Below are 17,841 nucleotides of genomic sequence, written 5' to 3' on the forward strand. Positions count from 1 at the left end.
TTGTCTTTTCAATTTTATATCACCAAATTTCTCAAATGCAAAATATACAGCATTAACTAAATTTGAAAAAAAAAATAAGTAGCAACAAAAAATACACCTTTTTTTTCTGATTGCAAATACTTTTTTTTAAAAATTTTTTCAGTTGAGTATAGCTGACACACAATGTGACATTAGTTTCAGGTGCGCAACATAGTGATTCAAGGAATTTATACATTATGCTATGCTCAGCACAAGTGTAGCTACCATCTATCACCATACAACACCATTACAATATCATTGACCAAATTCCTTATGCTGTGGCTTCTATTCCCGTGACTTCATTCATTCCATAACTGGAAGCCTGTATCTCCCACTCCCCTTCATCCATTTTGCCCATCCCCCCACCCTTAACCCTTTCTGGTAACCATCAATGTATTCTCTGTATTTACGGGTCTGGTTCTGCTTTTTGTTTGTTTATACATTTGTTTACAGAATCCACTCATAATTATCTTGACACTAAGACCAGAAAGAAAATTGTGAAACAATCTCAATCAATGGGAAAAGAGACAAGCAAACAAACAACAAACCAAACTACACCTAATACAAAATTTTCAATTTAATATTTTTTCTTACAATTAAAATAGTAAGAATTTTACTCCCTTATTCAAGAGTCAATCTTTAGATTTCATTAATCCAAACCTGCACTTGATATCTTATTGTTTTTAATGCACTTTATATATTTCTTATTTTATGTATTAATGAACATATTTAACATTACTTTATTACTGTGAGCTCACCTTGAGCCATATCCCATTTGTTCACTATTACATTCTATACAGAGTAAAGAATTGATCTTCTTTCATCCCACTATTCAGAAAAGTGATTTTTAATTTCCAAGTGATTCAAGATTTTTATTAATACTTTAATTAACAGTTTTGAGTTTTATTAAGTTATGATTAGAGAATTTCATTTTATGAAGATTTTTTCCTGTGGCCTAATTATTGTAAATGTTCTATCAGTTGCTAAAACAGTATACTCTCTCCTCTTTTGAGTCAGACCTTTAAATGGTCCTTATTTATAGTACATTCAGATTATCTCTACTTAATTATTTCTGTCCACTTAACCTGTTAAATTGATTCTATTATTGGCCTCAACTCTTTACTCCCTGTGCACCTTTTGTTGGGTGAGGCATAATTCCCACCCCTCGGCTTGGCCATGTGACTTGTCTTGGCCAATAAGCAAATGTGATGCAGAGACCTGACAAACATTTGCACAAATGAGCTTGGCCCCCCGTTGAACTTCTGCCATTAGTATGAGAACATGACCAAGCCAACCTGCTAGAGGATAAGAATAGAAGTAGAGAGACATGGAAGACACCTGAGTCACTTCAGTCTTCCCAAGAGAAGTCAGTCTAGATCAAATGATCTAAGTCAACCTCCAAACGTGAATAAGCCTAGCTGACCACCCCCCACTTCCACTTTGCATATTCACCACTGTGTACTCCAACTTATATACCTGTCAACAAATAAAACAAATGTTCTTGAAACTAATGGGTGGGTTTAATTTTGTTTTTATATCTCCATGTACTTTCAATAATTTTGACTTGACAATTTCAAACCTGTACATAAGCACTCCTGATTACTGTATCAAATTCATGATTAGTAATTGCTCATCAACTTTAAAAAAGAACTGCCTTCTGTTTCTCATTTTGTACCTTGAATTCTACTGTATTAAAATTGTAATCTCTGCTTTTTTACTTACTTTTCATTTGCCTGATGCATAGTACACTAGCTGTTTAAAAATACTTTTAAAAATTATACATGCTAATCATTAAAAAAAATTGATTGTACAAAGTAGAAATGCTTTCCATTAAAATAAACAAATAAATGCTTTCTATTGCTGATGTTCCCAATAATCTTTCATTTGAAGTTTTCACAATCACTTTGTGCTAGTTTCCAGCTACCAGTCTCCAACACAGTATCTAGTACATGGTGAATGCTCAAAAAATATTTGCTGGATAAATAGGTAGGTGGGTGGGTTGATACTCAGTACATGCTGAACAGTCAGAAACTATTTGTTGGATCAATAGGTAGGTGGGTGGATGGATGACTTGTTGATTTAAGGTTACAAAACCAGTTCAATAATAAAGTAGGTTGAAGAAATGAAAAAAGAAATGGTGAAATACTGCAGAAGTGATATAGCGGTTGAAGAAGTAGAAAGAGAGAAAAATGTCATAGCTGCAAGGCTGGGTCACTATATCACATAAATCTACTGCCTGGTTTCTATAGCTTTATTTAGCCGATCACTTCATCCAAGTAACACGGTGGCCTTTCCTTTCTTGTTCTATTGTCCATAATAAAAAGACCCTTACCACTTCAGATACTTCTCAGCTGCTTTACTCTCCAATGGAATCTCTCAGAGCAGCTGTCTATAAATGTATTGCAATAAAATTGTGAAAGGGCCTTCAGGTAGATTGCTAGCTTTCACTTCATGGCACATCCTTTCCTAAACCTTGCCTCTTTCAAGTTATAAGATGTCAGTAGGCCAAGATTTCCTCCTCTTTTTTAGAATAAGACCTCAAAAGAAGGAATTCTTGGACAATACTTAGCACTTGCCCTTCATCTGTTCCAAAATATATGCATGGTACCAATTCATTTTGTATCAAAATCCAGTATGGACATGCATACGTGCATGTACTCATACAAAAATTAGGGGGAAAAAAAGCTCACCAAAGCAATTTTTAACCTCACTATGTGCGATGCACTATTATTTTTCTATTCTACTGTGTTTGTTTTTAAGCTGAGTATTATCTATTATATTTCCATTACTGTTAACGGATCATGACCAGCATTTAAAAACTCCTGATTTGATTCATGATTTGAAGTACAGAGAACATATTTGCAAAGAATAAAATATCTTTGATCAAGAACTTCTTGGACCTATAAATGCACCTATAAAAATGTTAACTACCTTTCAGCACAAAAATGCACTATAAAGCCCTGAGAGTCCTATTCCATACACCATGGATGTGGTAAATTCAACCAAAAAAAACTTGGGTGGGGAAGAGAGACAACCACACAATCACTAAGAAAATTCATAAACCATAAATGTTTAAAAATTACAATTAAGAAATAGGATATAAATGTGGAGGATTGATTTTGATGTATTAGTATAGCATTTAAATAAATATAATTATACAAGAGGTACAATATTATTTTATTCTTATACTTTTTATCCTTAAAAGTTTTTTTAAATTTCTCAAAATCACAATCACTGCATGTATATGTACAATTACAAATTTTCTGAAACCAAAAAAATTCTATGTATAAATAGCCCCCTAGAATAACTACATGACAGAACAATACCTGCTTAAAAAAATTCGTCACTGTGAGAGTAGCAGGTCGAAAGCTGGTCAAGTTACAAGCATCATCTCCACTTGTTGTCCTTTCGAGGGATCGTCTGCCAACAATACTAGAATTCCTCCTCTCTGACCAAGACCCTTTTCGTTCTACCAAGGGGGGAAAAACAGTATGATATTCATTTTCATAATATTTAAAACTTGTTTCCAAGCAGTTTTCCAACCACAGGGAAAAAAACCATTAAAGTTGAAAATTATTCAGCATATTGATTGTAGTAAGAATTTCACTTCTGGAGGGGCGCCTGGACGGCACAGTCAGGTAAGCATCCGACTCTTGGTTTTCGGCTCAGGTCATGATCTCAGACTTGTGAGACTGAGCCCCGCGTCAGGCTCTGCGCTCAGCGCAGAGTCTGCTTAAGACTGTCTCTCCCTCTCCCCCACGCTCACTCTCTCTCTCAAATAAATAAATAAATCTTAAAAAAAAAAAACCCAGAACAATTTCACTTCTGGAGAGATCAGTAAGGAAGCACTATACCTAAATCATCCGATTCTCTTTTTAAAATTTCTCTAGTGTAAAAAAAAGTCTCTACTACACTAAAATTATGCATAAAACCAAAGATGAGCGATGAAGAGCAGCTACAGGGGAACTATGCATTTGCTAGGAAATATTCACACAATGAAAATTTGAGTAACCATATAATATCCCTGACTTGAATTTGAATTCGAAACAGAATTTTAATTCAAAGCCCTTGCAAGATAACCCTATTAGCATTTGAATTTGAAACAGAATTTTAATTCCAAGACCTTGCAAGATAACCCTATTATTCAAAACCAACTGAAGATCTATGTTGCAGATCAACGAAGAAAGAGAAGACTTAAAACTATAAACAAACTAGACCTAACAGATAGCTATACCACATATCATCAAGCAAAAGTAGAATACATGCTCTTCTCAAGTGCACAAAGGACATTCTCCAAGGCAGACTGACTCATAAGACAAAAAATACAATAAATTCAAAAGGACTGAAATTACATAAAATATGTTCTCCAACATCAGTGAAATCAAACTATAAATCAGTAACAGAAGAATATTTGGGAAATTCATAAACATGTGGAAGTTAAACAGCAAACTCTCAAATAACCAGTGGGTCAAAAAGGAAACAGCAAGGGAAATTAGGAAATTTAGTTAAAATGTATGAAAATGAAAACACAATATCCTAAGACATATGGGATACAGTGCTCAGAGGAAAATTTATGTCTATAAATGCCTATCTTAAAAAAAGAAGAAGAAAGCTCTCAAATCAGTAACTTAACCTTACATTTTAAGAAACTAGAAAAAGAAAACTAAAACCAAAGGAAGCGTGAGAAAGGACTCAAAAATGACAACAGCTGAATGGCAATAAATGAAAGAGAAACTAGAAACACATCAATGAAACCAAAAACTGGATCTTCAAAAAGAAAATTTTAAAAACATTAGCTAAATAGGTAATTAAAAAAATAGGAAAGGCTGAAATTACTAAAATCAGGAATGAATGAGGAGACATCACTACAGATCTTAGAAAAAGGATTATATTACAATTTTATGAAAAACTGTAAGTCAACAATTAGATAATTTACACAAAATGAACCAATTTCTAGAAAGAAACAGTACTGAAACTGATTTAAGATGAAAAAAGAAAATATAAAAAGATCTAAAATAAGTGAAAAGATCTACTTAGTTAAATAAAACTTAAGAGCCAAGATGGCTTCACTAGTGAATTCTTCCAATTTTTCAAAAACCAAATACCAATCCTTCACAAAACCCTCCAAAAAACAAAGCAATAATTCACAATTCATTCTGTGAGGCTGGTGTTACTTTGATATCAAAACCAGACAGATATGTCAAAAGAAAGAAAAACTGAAGACCAAAATCCCTTATGAATATAGAAGAAAAATTTTAAACAAAATACTGAGAAACATATTCTAACATCTACAAAAAGCTTATGTACCATGACCAAGTGGGATTTCTCCCAGAAATGTAAGATTAGTTTAACATCCAAAATGTAATCAATTAATGCAATACACCCAGTAAAAGAATATAAAACAAAAACCATACAAGTCAACTCAAAGGCAGAAAAAGCATTTGACAAAATCCAACATCCTTTCATGATAAACACACTCAAAAAGTTAGGCATAGAAGGGAATGTCATCAATCTACTAAATTATGTCTATAAAAAACCTACAGCAACATCATACTTGATGATAAAAGACTAAATGCATCCCCCCCCCCAGGTCAAGAACAAGAAGAGGATATCCACTCTTCCCACTTTAATATTATAGAGGAGGTTCTAGTTATGAGATCATTAGAAAAGAAAAAAGAAATAAAAGACATCTAGATTGAAAAGGAAACAGTAAACTTTTTGTTATTTGCAGATGACATGATCTTGTATAGAGAAAATCCTTAAGAATCCAGAAAAGAAAAAAATAACACTATAATTAATAAACATTTTCAAAATGGTTTCATAGTACAAGATCAATATTCAAGTCAGTATTCTATACACAAGAAATGAACATTCTAAAAATGAAATTAGGAAAACAATTCCAGGGGACCCTGGGTGGCTCAGTCGTTAAGCGTCTGCCTTCGGCTCAGGTCATGGTCCCAGGGTCCTGGGATCGAGCCCCGCATCGGGCTCCCTTCTCTGCGAGAAGCCTGCTTCTCCCTCTCCCACTCCCCCTGCTTGTGCTCCCTCTCTGTGTGTCTCTCTCTGTCAAATAAATAAATAAAAATCTTAAAAAAAAAAAAAAGAAAGAAAATTCCATTTAAAATAGCATAAAAAACAGTAAAATATTTGGGTATACATTTAACAGAAGGAGGACAAGATTTGTACATTGAAAACTGTAAAATGTTGGGAAAATGTTAAGATCTAAATAAATGGAAAAACATTTCATGGATTGGAAGACTTAATATTGTTAAGAGGACAATACTCCCCAAATTGATTTACAGACTCAATGTAATGCCCATCAAAATTCCAGCTGCCTTTGTGCAGAAACTGACAGCTGATTCTAAACTTCATATGAAACTACAAGGGTCCAAAATAGGCACACCCACACAAAATCTTTAAAGAAGATAATAAAGTTGGAGGACCACTCTCCCCACTTTCAAAATTATTGCAAAGCTAAAATAATCAAGACAGAATAGTATTACCATAACCTTAGAAATATAAATCAGTGGAAAAGAATTGAGAGTACAGAATTAAACCCATATATCTATCATGAACTGATTTTCAACAAGAATGGCAAGACCATTTGCTGGAGAAAGAACAGTCTTAGTAAATGGGTGTTGGGACAACTCAGTATCTACGTAAAAAGAATAATGTTGGATCTCTACCTCTCACCATGTACAAAAAGTAACTTGAAATGGATTATACCCAAATGTAAGAGCTACACCTATAAAACTCTTAGACAAAACACACAGGTAGATCTTCCTGATCGTGGCTTAGGTAATGCTTTCTTAGATATAACTCCAAAAGCACAAGCAACAAAAGAACAGAAAAATGGAACTTTTGTCAAAAAATATCTGTGCTGCAGACAATACCACCAAAAAAGTAAAAAAACAAACAAACCACCAACCCACAGACTGGGAGAAAATATTTGCAAGTCCTTAGATAAAAGATTTGTATCCAGAATACATAAAGAACTCTTACAATTTGATGACAATAATATAAAAAAGCCCCATAAAAAATGAGCATCCAGGGGTGCCTGGGTGGCTCAGTCATTAAGCGTCTGCCTTCGGCTCAGGTCATGATCCCAGGGTCCTGGGATCGAGCCCCACATAGGGCTCCCTGTTCCACAGGAAGCCTGCTTCTCCCTCTCCCACTCCCTCTGCTTGTGTTCCCTCTCTTGCTGTGTCTCTCTCTCTGTCAAATAAATAAATAAATAAATCTTTAAAAAAAAAAAAGATCATCCACTAGGTAACAAGACAAAACAGGTATTTTAAAAATGGGCGAAGTTAGATATGACTACCTCTTTCTCGAAAGAAAATATACAAATAGTCAGTGTAAAAAATAATACTCAAGATCATTAACTATCAAGGAAAGGCAAATCTAAACCACAATGACAAACCTCTTTACGTGCACTAGAATGGCTGTAATCAAAGGGCCAGATAATAAAAGTGTTGTCAAAGATATGGAGAAATTGGAGCCTTCACACACTATTAATAGAATTTTTAATGGTGCAGCAACATGGAAAAGAGCTTGGCAGTTCATCAAAAGGTGAAATACAGAATTGTCCTATGATCCAACAATTTCTAGTATATAAAGAAATGAAAACATGTCCAAACAAAAGCTGGTACATGAACCTTAACTGCAGCATTATTCATATTAAACAAAAAGTATAAATAACCCAAATGTGCATCAACTGATGAATGGATTAATAAAATGTGGCATATCCACATGATGTACTAGTTGGCAATAAAAAGAAATTAAATACTAAAAAAAGAAAGAAATTAAATACTGATACATGCTACAACATGAACTTTTAAAACATTATGCTATGTGAAAGAAACTAGTCACACAAAGACTACATATTGTATAATTGTATTGATATGAAATGTCCAGCATAGGCAAATCCATACAGACTAAGGAGTTATGAAGTTATTTAGGGTTGGGTTTCCGGTTTGGGAGAAAATGGAATGACTGCTAATGAGTGTTCCAAAATTAGATTGTGGTGATGGTTGCAGAACCTTGTGAATATATCAAAAAAACAATGAATTATACACTTTAAATGGGTGAATTGTATAGTATATAAATTACATCTCAATAAAGCTGTGGGGGGAAAAAAAAGCAAAAACAGAAAACCCTTTATGCCTCAGAACACTGCAAAGTCTACAAATAAAACAAGCCTATACAGAAAAAAGAAAAAACTTAAACATTTAGAAATATTTTATATAAAACACTCTTACCGCCAGTGCTTATTTCCACCTCTGTAGAATCTCTTTCCAAACTCCCCGCACTGCTTACAATATTCATTAAATGGATTGCAGTCCAAGCAAAAGGCATGCGATATTTCCCAAGTCTTTGACAAAACTGATCAGCTTGACTTTTCAGCTTCTCCAATTTTTCCTTATTCTGCAAAACAAAACTTTATACATTATATAATTATGCTCAAAAGAAATGAATTAAAGACTACTTCATAATACATAAAAAGACAGAGTAAGAATTCTCAATTCTCAACAAAGATGGAAAAATAGGGGCGCCTGGGTGGCTCAGTTGGTTAAGCAACTGCCTTCGGCTCAGGTCATGATCCTGGAGTACCGGGATCGAGTCCCACATCGGGCTCCCTGCTCAGTAAGGAGTCTGCTTCTCCCTCTCACCCTCCCCCGTCTTGTGCTCTCTCATTCTCTCTCTCTCAAATAAATAAAATCTTAAAAAAAAAAAAAAGTCTGCCTTCAGGTCTTGATGCCAGGGTCCCGGGATCAAGCCCCAGGCAGGCTCCCTGCTCAGCGGGAGCCTGCTTCTCTCTCTCCCCTCTGCCCCTGCTCAAGTGCTCTCCCGCTCCTCGCTCACTCTCTCTCAAATAAATAAATAAAATCTTTTTAAAAAAGGATGGAAAAATAATCTATACCTTTCAGAGATCAACTAACACATTTATCTTAACCAATGAATAATTTCAACCCATTCTATAAATGTATGTGTAGAGTAAGTCTTTCAAATTTCTCTTTGTGATTTTCTCACCTTGGTAGGAAAGAAAGGAGAGCAAGTGCCAAACACGTTTATGTATTACAAGTACTATTTTATGAAAAGAAACATAACCATATTCTAGTCCGTAACGCTAACTATAAAATATTCAAGGTTATGACTTACTAAATTTTATTATACTGAAAAAGATGGAAGCAGTTGAGCCCTTTGGAACTAATCCTTAATTTATGGCAAGAAAAGGAGTAAGGTAAGGTGGGAGTGTGGGCCATAAACAGGCTAATAACATATAAGCCCAGAATTGTAATAAAAGAAGTAAAGAAAAAATTATTACAAAGGGACTAAATCCAGAAACAGACTGATGGTCCAAACAGTATGTGCCTATCGGGAAGATATCCTGAAGCTGGCCCAACTTTCAGGCTGTCCTTGACAGAAACACTAAGGTGGCCTGTGATAGCCAACCAATGGTCCAAGAGTAAAAACCTACACCAAATCTCCTACATACTCTTTCCATATAGGATGTATTCTCTAATGATTGTCCTACCTTGAGACTCAGGTCTGGGAAAAGAGGGAAGGATAACTAAATGGTAGCACTGTTTATTGCTATCTATTATACTTCCAAAATAGAAACTTGCTTTAAGAGACTAGATATCCAGTGTACTTGATTCAATCAGCTTATATACATATGTAATAGGTTGCTATTATAACTATGAGCTCCATAAAACAGCAAATTTAATTTAAAAAATGACAACCTGGGGAAAGCCAGAATACATTAACCCTGATTTCAACCAGCTAGCCAGGGATAAGAGAACATTATCGTGTACCCAGGTCAACCTCAATTAGCAGAAGTCTCAGTTCTTGTTATAAATTTCACAAAGACAGAAAGCAAAACATATTCTAGATTTTGGTAACTTGTCCAGTATTCCTCAAGCATACTCTCCTGGCTATTTCAACTATTAAATCATGTGGTCAAAGATCTAAGATCAAATGTTATTCTTTTTTTTATTATTTAAGAGATTTTATTTATTTATTGGAGAGAGACAGAGAACATGAGCAGAGAAAGGAAGAGGCAGGCTCCCCATTGAGCAAGGATCCCAATGTGGGACTTCATCCCAGGATTCCAGCATTATGACCTGAGCAGAAGGAAGATGCTTAAATGACTGAGCCACTCAGGTGTTCTTCATCTGTTATTCTTGTAGCTAACTCAGGGTATCTGAAATTTGGTACCACCTTTATATAAATTACTCTTGCTTTATAAATTGATCCAAATTCTACAACATAGTGGTCTGATGGCAAAACAAAGATTGCATTTTCTATTTTTACCATATTCCTTAATTATCTGCAACTAGACAGAGCTCCAGAATACTCTTGTTTTGCTATGAAAAATTTTATTATCAGTATCACTATTTTATAAAAATATCACTATTTTTGAAAATTTTAATTATTTAGGAATTAAACTATATTAACTTAGTTCTCTCCAAGAAAAAAAAAATGTAAAGAGTCCATTAGTTTGGGGATGAGGGAGATTTTAAAGACGAAAACCTCACAGGGGCACCTGGGTGGCATAGTCGGTTAAGTGTCTGACTCTGGATTTCAGCTCAGGTCATGACCTCAGGGTTGTGAGACTGAGCCCCACACTGGGCTCCGTAGTAAGCATTATGGAAAAAATAAGGAAGAAAAAGAGAAAAGCCTGCTTAAGATTCTCTCACTCCATCTGCTCCTAGCCAACCCCCTCTAAGGGAAAAAAAAAAAAAAAAGAATAACAGCATATGACACAAGCTAGATAACAAAGGAAATAAAGAAGAAACTAATAAAGTGGGTAGGCCAACAGAAAATAATGAATTAGTAGTGAAATTCCTTAATATGCTTTGTATTGTATTCTCCCAAATAATAAATTGGGAAATCTAAGGATGTTTAGAGTTGGACTCAGAGATTTGGGGGAAATGGGGAGGGACTATATGGCTATAAAGATGGGGAAAATGAGATGCATGATATTCTACCTTTGTGGCATCTGCTTCTTTGAAAATCATGTATGGTTCTGCACACTCTCCGATGTCACCTTGCTGTAGGACTTTTTCTAGCTGTCAAAGAAAAAAAAGTAAAGACTAGTTAATCTCCCCCACAAAAAAAGAAAGAAAGAAAGAAAAAAAAAGCAATCAGCCTGGAATGCAAGGATGGTTCAATATAAGAAAATCAATCAACATAATGCACTACACTAATGGAATGACAGGGAAAAAAAACCACATGATCATTTCAACTGATAAAGAAAAATAATTGGGCAAAATTCAACACCCTTTCACACTAGGAACACTCAACGAACTAGCAATACAAGAAAGCTCTCTCAACATAATAAAGGCCATATATGGAAACACCATAGCTAAAATCATATTCAATGGTGAAAGACTAAAAGTTTTTCCTCTTACATCAGGAGCAAGATAAGGATGCTCACTTTTGCCAATTCAATTCAACAAAGTACTGGAAGTCTGAGCCAGAAAATAAGGAAGAAAAAGAGAAAAAAAATGAGTCCAAATTTGAAAGGAAAAAGTAAAATTGTCCCTGTTTACAGATATGATCTTTTGTTCAGAAAACCTGAATATTACACACACGCACAAACACACAAACACACATAAATGGTTGAACTAATAAATTCAGCAAAGTTGCAGGATACAAAATCAACATGCAAAAATCATTTGTATCTCTATACACTAATAATGAACAATTCAAGAAGGAAATTAACAATTTCATTTACAATAATATCAAAAAGAAAAAAAATACAAGTATCCCCACTTTCAGAAAGTTTGCATTATGCCACTTTATTTTATATAAGACCTACATTAATACTTGCTTTCGCTAACTGAAAGAAATCTGAAGAGTTTCACTTTTATAAAAAAAAGGCAAAAAGTAAAAAGAACATTCAACATTTCCTTTGTAGTTTCCAGAATACAGGCAGCACACACCCTGAGGAGCAAGAGTGGCACCGCCACGCTCCTTCCCCAGACACGACACTCAGCATCTCAGCATCAAGCTGCCATAGCTTTTAACTATGTCTATGAGCATCTGTGCTTTATGTCCATTTATTTTGTGCATTTGTTGGCGAGATATATCCAAAGGGGGGCACTGGGTGGCTCAGTCGTTAAGCATCTGCCTTCGGCTCAGGTCATGATCCCAGGGTCCTGGGATCGAGCCCCACATCTGGCTCCCTGCTCTGCGGGAGGCCTGCTTCTCCCTCTCCCACTCCCCCTGCTTGTGTTCCCTTTCTCTCTATGTCTCTGTCAAATAAATAAAATCTTAAAAAAAAAAAGATATACCCAAAGGTATCAGGAAAGCCTAAGAGAGGTTATTTTTTAAGTAAAAGCAGGATGAATAAGTCGTTTTAATCCTGTAAAGGAGTATGACATGACAACATACATAAAAGAATAAATTAATACTGCACATAACAATGTGGAGGACTCTCCCAGACATTATATTGAGTAAAAGAAGCCAGACACAAAAGCCCGCCTATTGTAGGATTCCTTTTCATATGAACTTCAAGAAGAGAAGCCAGCAATGGTGACAGAAGTTAGAATACTAGTTATCCGGTGGAAGGGCAGGGGTAGTCACTACAAAGAGAAACACAAGAACCCTCCAGGGTAATGAGGTAATGCTATTAAACAGGACACACAATGCTATTAAACAGGACACAAAAATGAGCAAGGAATTAATAATCCTGGCTGAGCCAGAATTCCAGTACCTCAGACTGTGACAGAGTGCACCAATTCTTCACCCTTCCTTTACCCCACTCATTGCCACCTGACATTGGAATTCCTCTGAATAAAGAGGCCAAGGATATATCCCAACTCCTTGATTTTTGTGTTCTGTCACATGACTTGTCTTGGACAACAGAATATTAGCTGGTATGATGTGACCAAAGGCTTGAAAGGTGCCTGTGCAGGTGGGTCTACTCTTTGACACTTCTGCAATCACCACGAGACTATGCCAGGCTAGATTGCAAAAAAAGAGACAGACAGAGAAGTACAGCTCCAGCTGAATCCACTGACCTGCAACCAACCAAGAGACAGTTGCAGGAACACAACCCCCTAAGAGAGAGTACAACCGATATCGAATGACCACCAGACAACTCAGATGCATGACCTAAGTAAGTGCTTGTGGTTGCACGCCACTGGGATTTTCTCTTTTTGTACTTGTATAGCAATAGCTCACCAAGACACAGATCAACGGAATTTTTCCTCTCAAGAAACAAAAACATCCCGCTGGATTTAAGATTAAGATTCAAGAAAACCTCCTAAATTAAAATTTCCTTTAAAATTTTAACAATATTTTAACTTATTCATTTTTTTGAAATTACAAGAAAGCCTTTAGCTATGTATATACATATATTTGTGTACATATGTATTTTACACAAATGAGGTCATACAACAGAGTTTTGTACCAGACTTATTTGTCACTAAATATTATATCACACACACATTTCTGTGTCACTAAAAATTCTTTCAAATTGTGGTTTTATTTGTCGGAGTATCCCATCATATGAACGTACCATGATTTATATCCCTATTTACTTATATTGAACATTTACAGTTCTTATCCTTAATCCCATCTAAGCTGTTCCCTCCATGACAACCAAATCGTCACTAAATAATCTCACTTTCAAGCAGTCAATATTCCAAGCATCAGCTGTATCTTTCCATCTCATTTCCTGAAATATGTTCTATTTTATGAAAACGTACCATATTCTTATGTAAAGGAATTTGTATATACTATATTTATCAATTGTATTAATACCTAGAACTTTACTCTTTGAGTTTCTAGAGACCACTGCTGCGAAATCGTTGCTTCTAGGATTGACTGTTCATTGTAGCTAAGACCTATTTTAACCTGAATTCATAGCAACGTGTCCACAAATTAGGACATTATTCCTGTGGGTAAACAGGATTCATTTCATGACAATCTACTTTATAACCTTATTGTAAAATTCATTACCTTTTGTAATTTTATATAAATAAAGATAAAATGATTAAGGAATATATTTTAGGCTTCTCTCAAGTCAAGGTCAAATTATGGCAAATTATTCTTCAAGTTATCCTAAGCTAAGGAGCTTAATAAGATTCAGATTTTACAATTTGTAATCATTATTCTTTGTTTTTGTTTTTGTGTTTTGTTTCAAGTTTTTATTTATCCTCCAGTTAGTTAATATATAGGGTAATACTAGTTTCAGAAGTAGAATTTAGAGGTTCATCACCAACATACAACACCCAGTGCTCATCACAACTGCCTCCTAAATACCCATCACCCATTTAACCCCTCCCCCTGCCTACCATCATTCCAGCAACCCTCAGTTTGTTCATTATAGTTAAAGGTCTGTTTGACAGAGACAAACCATGAGAGACTATGGACTCTGAGAAACAATCCGAGGGTTTCAGAGGGGAGGGGGGGTTGGAGGATGGGGTAGCCAGGTGACGGGTATTAAAGAGGGCACGTGTGGTGATGAGCACTGGGTGTTATATGCAAATAATGAATTATGGAACACTACATCAAAAACTAACGATGTACTCTATGGTGACTAACAGAACACTAAAAAAAAAAACCTCTGTTTGATGGTTTGCTTCTCTCTTTTTTATCCCCCCTATGTTTCTAATTCTTATTCTTAACTGGCTAACATTCAAATCATAATGCTCCATGACCTCGATGATTTAGATACTGATATTTATATAATATAGGAACTGAGTGATAAAATCATAGGAAGGCTCCTATGACAGTTAATTTTATATGCCAACTTGGCTAGGCTATGATACCCAGTTATCTGATCAAATCAATCTACATGTTATTGTGAAGATTTTTTTTTTTAGATTATTAGCATTTAAATCAGTACAGTAAAGCAGACTACCTTCTCCACAATGTGGGTGGACCTCATCCAATTATGAGAAGGCCTTAAAAACAAACACTGAGGTTTCCCAAAAAATAATTCTCAACACTGCCTGAGTCTCCAGTCTGCTGCCCTGCAGAATTCAGACTCAAGACTACAATATCAACCCTTACCTGAACGCCAGCCTGCCACCTTGCCCTACACATTTCAAATTTGCCAGCCTTCACAATTATATGAGCCAATTCTTTAAAAGCAATCAATCTGTGTGTGTGTGTCAGTGTGTGTGTGTGTCTCCATCCTACTGATCTGTTTCTCCGGAGAATCCTTACTAACAGAGCTCCCACTCAAAAAAAACTTGGGAAGCACCTATAATATACATCCAATACTGTGTTAAGAAATATTAAGATGAAGGGTGCCTGGGTGGCTCAGTCGTTAAGCGTCTGCCTTCGGCTCAGGTCATGATCCCAGAGTCCTGGGATCGAGCCCCGCATCGGGCTCCCTGCTCGGCGGCAAGCCTGCTTCTCCCTCCCCCACTCCCCCTGCTTGTGTTCCCCACCCCCCCCGTATCAAATAAATAAATAAAATCTTTTTAAAAAAAAGAAATATTAAGATGAAAAAATAAAAAAGATAAAATCTTTGCCCCTGAAAAGCTTGTGATATTAATAGAGACAATATACAGACACTACACAAATAAATATATTTAACATTATTCTCACCTTTATTACAAGAAAAACATCTTGTGAAGGATAAGTGATAGAAAAAATAGCTGATCTTGCCAAGGTGGTAATGGCAGCAGGTGGTACATGGGGACGTAATAATCCTTTCATCTGCTCAGAATTAAGGTCAAAATAAAAGTTTTCTGAAATCTAAAAAAACATTCATATATTAAATTTAAAATCTGTGCATTTTGCAAAAATCAAGCATATTCAGTCTTAAAATATTATAGATATTAGAACACTATACTAACATACAGTTTATGATACATTTCAAAGACCAAACTTTACATATCTAAATCACACTAAAAAGAAATACATAAAATATTTGGGAAATATACAAGAAACATTCTAAAGAACTATATCCCTAACTTCTTTGATTAGAAATGTAACCTGTAATAAAGTACACAAAAAAATTATTATAATGAATTACCTCAGATTGAGTCTTTAAAAAATTATATGATATTTTAGCAGTTTGATTTAGCAAATACAAGCTGCTGGAGCAGAGTTCCACTGCAGAAATCTATCATATATTGACAGCAAAAGTCACTGAAAGTACTTAGTTTCTACTACACATTAATTAGGCTTAGAATGTAAATTAAGAAATGTTGTATGAGGGGTGCCTTGGCGCTCAGTCGTTAAGCATCTGCCTTCGGCTCGGGTCATGATCCCAGGGTCCTGGGATCGAGCCATGGAAGGCCTCCCTGTTCAGCGGGGAGCTTGCTTCTCCCTCTCCTTCTGCCCCTCCCCCCTGCTCACTCACTTCCCCACTCTCTCTCAAATAAATAAATCAAATCTTAAAAAAAAAAAAATGCTGTATGAAATAGCCCTCTGAAAAACTTCTAAGAGTAATAAAGATACGGTAAAACTAAAGCAGTATTTAAGACAAAATATTTCAAGCACATATACATGATCTTTTAGCTAGTGTGAATTTTAAAATTGCATCAACAAAATTTCCTAATGATTTTAATCCTTTACATCATTTGCCTGAAATGCTTTTCTTATATTAACTTTTTCTTAAACTAAAAGAAAGCTGCTTGCTTCTGCTACTTGCTTCTGGAACCCTTTTCATTAAATAAAAACTAGGTATCAGCTAAACTACTTTATAGTAAGAAAATATTTAACAAGTCTCAATGAATTAAATTTCTATCTTCTTTTTAAAAGATAAATGTTTGGGATGCCTGGGTGGCTCAGTTGGTTAAGCCTCTGCCTTTAGCTCAGGTCATGATCCCAGGGTCCTGGGATCAAGCCCTGCATTGGGCTCCCTGCTTCCCCTTTTCCCTGCTCCCCTGCTTGTGCTCTCTCTCAAATAAATAAATAAAATCTTTTATAAATAAAAGATAAAATAAAAAAACAAAAGATACATGTTTAACAATTCTAAAAAATACTATCACTTATTTTCTTATAAAACAAATTAAAGGGATGCCTGGGTGGCTCAGTCGTTAAGCATCTGCCTTCAGCTCAGGTCATGATCCCAGGGTCCTGGGATTAAGCCCCGCGTCGGGCTCCCTGCTCAGCAGGGAGTGTGCTTCTCCCTCTCCCACTCTCCCTGCTTATACTCCCTCTCTCACTGTGTCTCTCTCTGTCAAATAAATAAATAAAATCTTAAAAAAAAATTAAAAAGTTTCTGAAACCAAGGATTGTGACAAAAGATGTTCAAACAATATACTCTTACCTTTTTCTTTTCCTTGACATCATATAAAGCCAAACTTGCAAAAATGGGTTCAATTTCAATTTCAAACCTTTAAGAAGGAAAAAAAAAGGAGTTTAACCTTTCTACATCTATGCTATCCCTTCTTTCTGAAACAGTTTTCCATGTATATCTTTCAGTCTAAATCAACCATTACCTCCTCTACATAATCCCGTATATTCAATGTAAAAAAAAAAAACTGAGAAAACACTAAAAAATTTCAGAGGAAAATGGGAGCATACAAAATTCCACCACATGGAGAGAACCAAAATTAAGTTTCAGGGCCTATCCATCTAGACTTTTGTCTATGTATAAATGCACTCTGTGAATGGATTTTTTTAAAACACTACATTTAGTAGTCTGCTTTTTCAACTTATTATTTTATGGATATATTTCCCTGTCATAAATATTAATCTAACCATGATTTTTAATGTTGGCATAGTAATTTTCATTATATGAATATGCCAAAATGTATTTTAGAACTGTATGCTTAAATCGAGATGTCTAATTTCACTTCCCAGAACAATGATTTACATACAGGAAACATTTAGTAAATATCTGCTGAA

The 17,841-nt window shown here is 35.2% G+C and overlaps 1 protein-coding gene across 11 annotated transcripts in view; it reads right to left on the minus strand.

Moving 5' to 3' along the window:
- The window catches only part of DOCK7 (dedicator of cytokinesis 7), a 220,646-nt gene that overhangs the window by 147,152 nt on the left and 55,653 nt on the right, over positions 1–17,841 (minus strand). For all 11 annotated transcript variants that reach the window (XM_035727291.1, XM_027620950.2, XM_027620940.2 and 8 more), the window contains exons 8-12: positions 17,261–17,327; positions 15,589–15,738; positions 11,010–11,090; positions 8,277–8,442; positions 3,345–3,487 (exon numbers count right to left, since the gene is read on the minus strand). In XM_035727291.1, the coding sequence (XP_035583184.1) occupies positions 3,345–3,487; positions 8,277–8,442; positions 11,010–11,090; positions 15,589–15,738; positions 17,261–17,327 (607 nt within the window). The remainder of the gene's footprint in view (positions 1–3,344; positions 3,488–8,276; positions 8,443–11,009; positions 11,091–15,588; positions 15,739–17,260; positions 17,328–17,841) is intronic.

Source organism: Zalophus californianus, chromosome 4 (genome assembly GCF_009762305.2).
Source record: "Zalophus californianus isolate mZalCal1 chromosome 4, mZalCal1.pri.v2, whole genome shotgun sequence".
Classification (NCBI taxonomy): Eukaryota; Metazoa; Chordata; class Mammalia; order Carnivora; family Otariidae; genus Zalophus; species Zalophus californianus.